Source organism: Aureococcus anophagefferens, assembly GCF_000186865.1.
Source record: "Aureococcus anophagefferens unplaced genomic scaffold AURANscaffold_395, whole genome shotgun sequence".
Lineage (NCBI taxonomy): Eukaryota > Pelagophyceae > Pelagomonadales > Pelagomonadaceae > Aureococcus > Aureococcus anophagefferens.
The window spans coordinates 1-924 of NW_008705900.1; the positions used below are offsets into that span (position 1 = coordinate 1).

General features: G+C 73.7%; 1 protein-coding gene across 1 annotated transcript; it reads right to left on the bottom strand.

Annotated features, from left to right (window-relative positions):
* Window positions 1-65: 65 nt before the first annotated feature.
* AURANDRAFT_68796 (hypothetical protein) lies at window positions 66-475 on the bottom strand (the record flags this gene model as incomplete). Its single annotated transcript, XM_009044528.1, has 1 exon — window positions 66-475. A coding segment is annotated over one exon (410 nt), but the record flags the coding sequence as incomplete, so codon positions are not given.
* Window positions 476-924: the final 449 nt, after the last annotated feature.

The following is a 924-nucleotide window of genomic DNA, read 5'->3' on the forward strand; positions in this document are numbered from 1 at the left end:
ATTCGGCGCCCGCGGCGGCCGCGGCCTGGGCCGCCGTCGCGGGGAGGAGCTCGAGGTGCTCCGACGCCGGCGGCCGGCCGCGCCGCAGCGGCGCGCAGCGCTTGTAGAGCCGCCAGCGCTGCGCGCCCTCGGCCGTCGCGGCCGCGTAGGGGCGCACGGCCTTGAACGAGAGGTCTCGGACGCCGCCGACGGCGGACCCGCGCGTGCCGTTGTGGGCCAGCGTCGCGCGCGGACCGCCGCCGCCGCCGCAGTACTTGTCGCGCAGCGCGCCCGTCGAGCCGTCGTCGCCGAGGGCGAACCAGGCCTCGCGCCGGCCCCGGCGCGTCACGCAGGCGCCGCGCGTCACCACGGCCTGCTCGGCCTCGAAGACGCGCGTCTCCGCGCGCGTTGCGCGGGACGACGCGAAGGCGACGAGCGACGGCGAGGCGCAGTCGGCGCGGGCGCGGGCCAGCGCGAGCAGGCAGCCCAGTCTCATACCATCATCATCCTGAGCTTACGGCATCGCCGGCCTCAACCCTTCGAGCAAGGGTTAGGCTCAGGCTCTCCTCAGCGATCAAGCTTAATCCGCGACGACGTGATGGTCCGGAGTCCGCTGAGGGGCTGGAACGCGAAAAGAGAATGTTTAGCCACCACGACGCCGCCGGTTAGCGCACGACGAGTAGCGAAGACGTCACCGCGAATTTGTCGTGTCCTGCTCTCGTTGTCGCCGATGCTCTCACCGCAGCTCCTCTGGGAGCGCGCTGGGGAGCGCGGGACGCGGTCGCGGCGCGGCGCGGCGGCGTTTTCGCGGCTCGGCGGTCTGGCACGACGGTCGCGAGTGGTGGCTCGCTGGCGGGGCGCGCCCCTCGCGCGCGCGCGCGCGCTCGGACGCGCTTCGATCCGCTCTCCCGTAGGCCCGACGTCGTTGCCGCTTGTTGAGACTTA